Here is a 1721-nt window from a genome sequence, read left to right as displayed (position 1 = left end):
CTCGTTAATTAACTTTCTAGCATCTTCGAGCCACGTATACAACTCTTTAACATAACCCAGCAGTTTTTTCTCGATACCCTTTAACTTATCCAAAATCTTCTGCACCCTCTCACTCAACTTTTTAATCAACTCCTTCATTTGCGCATCAATTCTACAGTCCACGTTCACTTTCAAACTGCTCAACGTCTTCTTAATTTTATCTTCCGTTGCCTCTAAATCCTTACTCTCTTTACTAGACAACTCTTTAAGACGCTTACTCTCATGCTGCATATTCTTACGCACGTTCTCAATTGTATCACGCAATTTGGGATTTAAGTCTTTTATTGCATTTTTTGTTGCATCTGTTTTTGTTTTAATGTCAACAGCTCTAATAAATTCTTTTGCAAATTTTTGACACTGCTCCACCAAGGACATTGCCTTCTCGACACTCTCTTGGGTGGATGCCGTAGGCCTTTTTGGATCTATGTTATTTGGCAAGTTAGTTTGTAACTCTTCTTTTTTATAGTTTTTCATGTCCCTCTGAAGTTTTTTAATTGCCGTTTTAACAAGGTCATTGGATGTTTTTACATTACCATTATACCCCCGCACCCCTGCGACCACCTCTCCAATCGCAGCATTAAAACCGTTTTTACCAAGGTGTTTATTGGTGTTAAGAATGTTAATTGCAATATCAATTTGTGTTTTATGCTGCCCTAAATGGTTTTGGATGTTGCTGAGAACACCACTCAAAAATCCCATCACCCCGTCACACAGCCTATCCAGGTCAGAGTACACTATCCCAGAGCCGTCGTAGCCTTTTGATTTCGGGTCGAAGCCGAGGAAAGTTTCGAGGCCGTCACATAAATGCGTTAAAATATTATTAGTAGGGTTATTTTGCTGCTTATTAGAATTAGTCAAAAATCCACAAAGCTTCTCCACTTCCTTCAAAGCCTCCAACTTGGAATGCAATTTGGCTAGCTCAGCAGAGGGAGAGGGGGAAGGAAGAGAGTGATTATTAAGCTTATTTTGCTGTTCAAGTTGCGTAATTTGGTCAGTAATTTCAGCAATTTTTTTAGACACTTCAACTTGAAGTGGACCAATTACAGCGGTGTCATCAGTCTGGCCAGCAGGGTTGACAGACACAGAAAGGTTAGTAACAAGAGAATTGTAAACATCATTTAGGTCATTTTTAAGGTGCGCATTAGTGTCGAAACAAGCTTTAATAGCATTCTTCACGGCTTTCTTAACACTCTCACTTTGACCAACAAATCCGCCAAGTTGACCAGCAAGGTGACCAAGGCTAATGAGCTTGGACTCAATGTCATTCAAGGCTTTTTTAGTAGCAGAGTCAGTAAGAGAATGGTCAGTATCAACAAGTTATTAATATGGTTTATAGAGGTCATAGCGTTAATATAACGAAGTAATTCGAGAGATTTGGAGTTAGGGTGAACATGATGGGACAAGACAGTGGCAAGAGGTGGAAGAGGGGAAGAGAAGGGTGACAAGGCACAAGTTATTGCTATGGTTTATAGAGGTCATAGCGGTAATATGGCGAGGTAATTCGGGCGATGTAGAGTGGGTTAGGGAGCGATGCAGAGTGGGTTAAGGGGCGATGCAGAGTGGATAAAGGAGCGATGTGGAGTGGATTAGGGAGCGATGTAGAGTGGGTTAAGGGGCGATGTAGAGTGGGTAAAGGAGCGATGTAGAGTGGATAAAGGGGCGATGTAGAGTGGGTTAAGGGG

General features: G+C 41.3%; 1 protein-coding gene across 1 annotated transcript; it reads right to left on the bottom strand.

The window, feature by feature from the left end:
* BBBOND_0002300 (hypothetical protein, conserved) lies at window positions 1-1432 on the bottom strand (the record flags this gene model as incomplete). The annotated part of the gene is made up of 2 exons (XM_012915070.1): window positions 1-1293; window positions 1397-1432. Coding segments are annotated over 2 exons (1329 nt in total), but the record flags the coding sequence as incomplete, so codon positions are not given.
* Window positions 1433-1721: the final 289 nt, after the last annotated feature.

The sequence above is a fragment of the Babesia bigemina genome, scaffold Bbigscaff_64846 (assembly GCF_000981445.1).
Source record: "Babesia bigemina genome assembly Bbig001, scaffold Bbigscaff_64846".
In the NCBI taxonomy this organism is placed as follows: Eukaryota; Apicomplexa; class Aconoidasida; order Piroplasmida; family Babesiidae; genus Babesia; species Babesia bigemina.
Note: the sequence above shows the minus strand (reverse complement) of the source record. Positions and strands in the feature narration are given on the sequence as shown.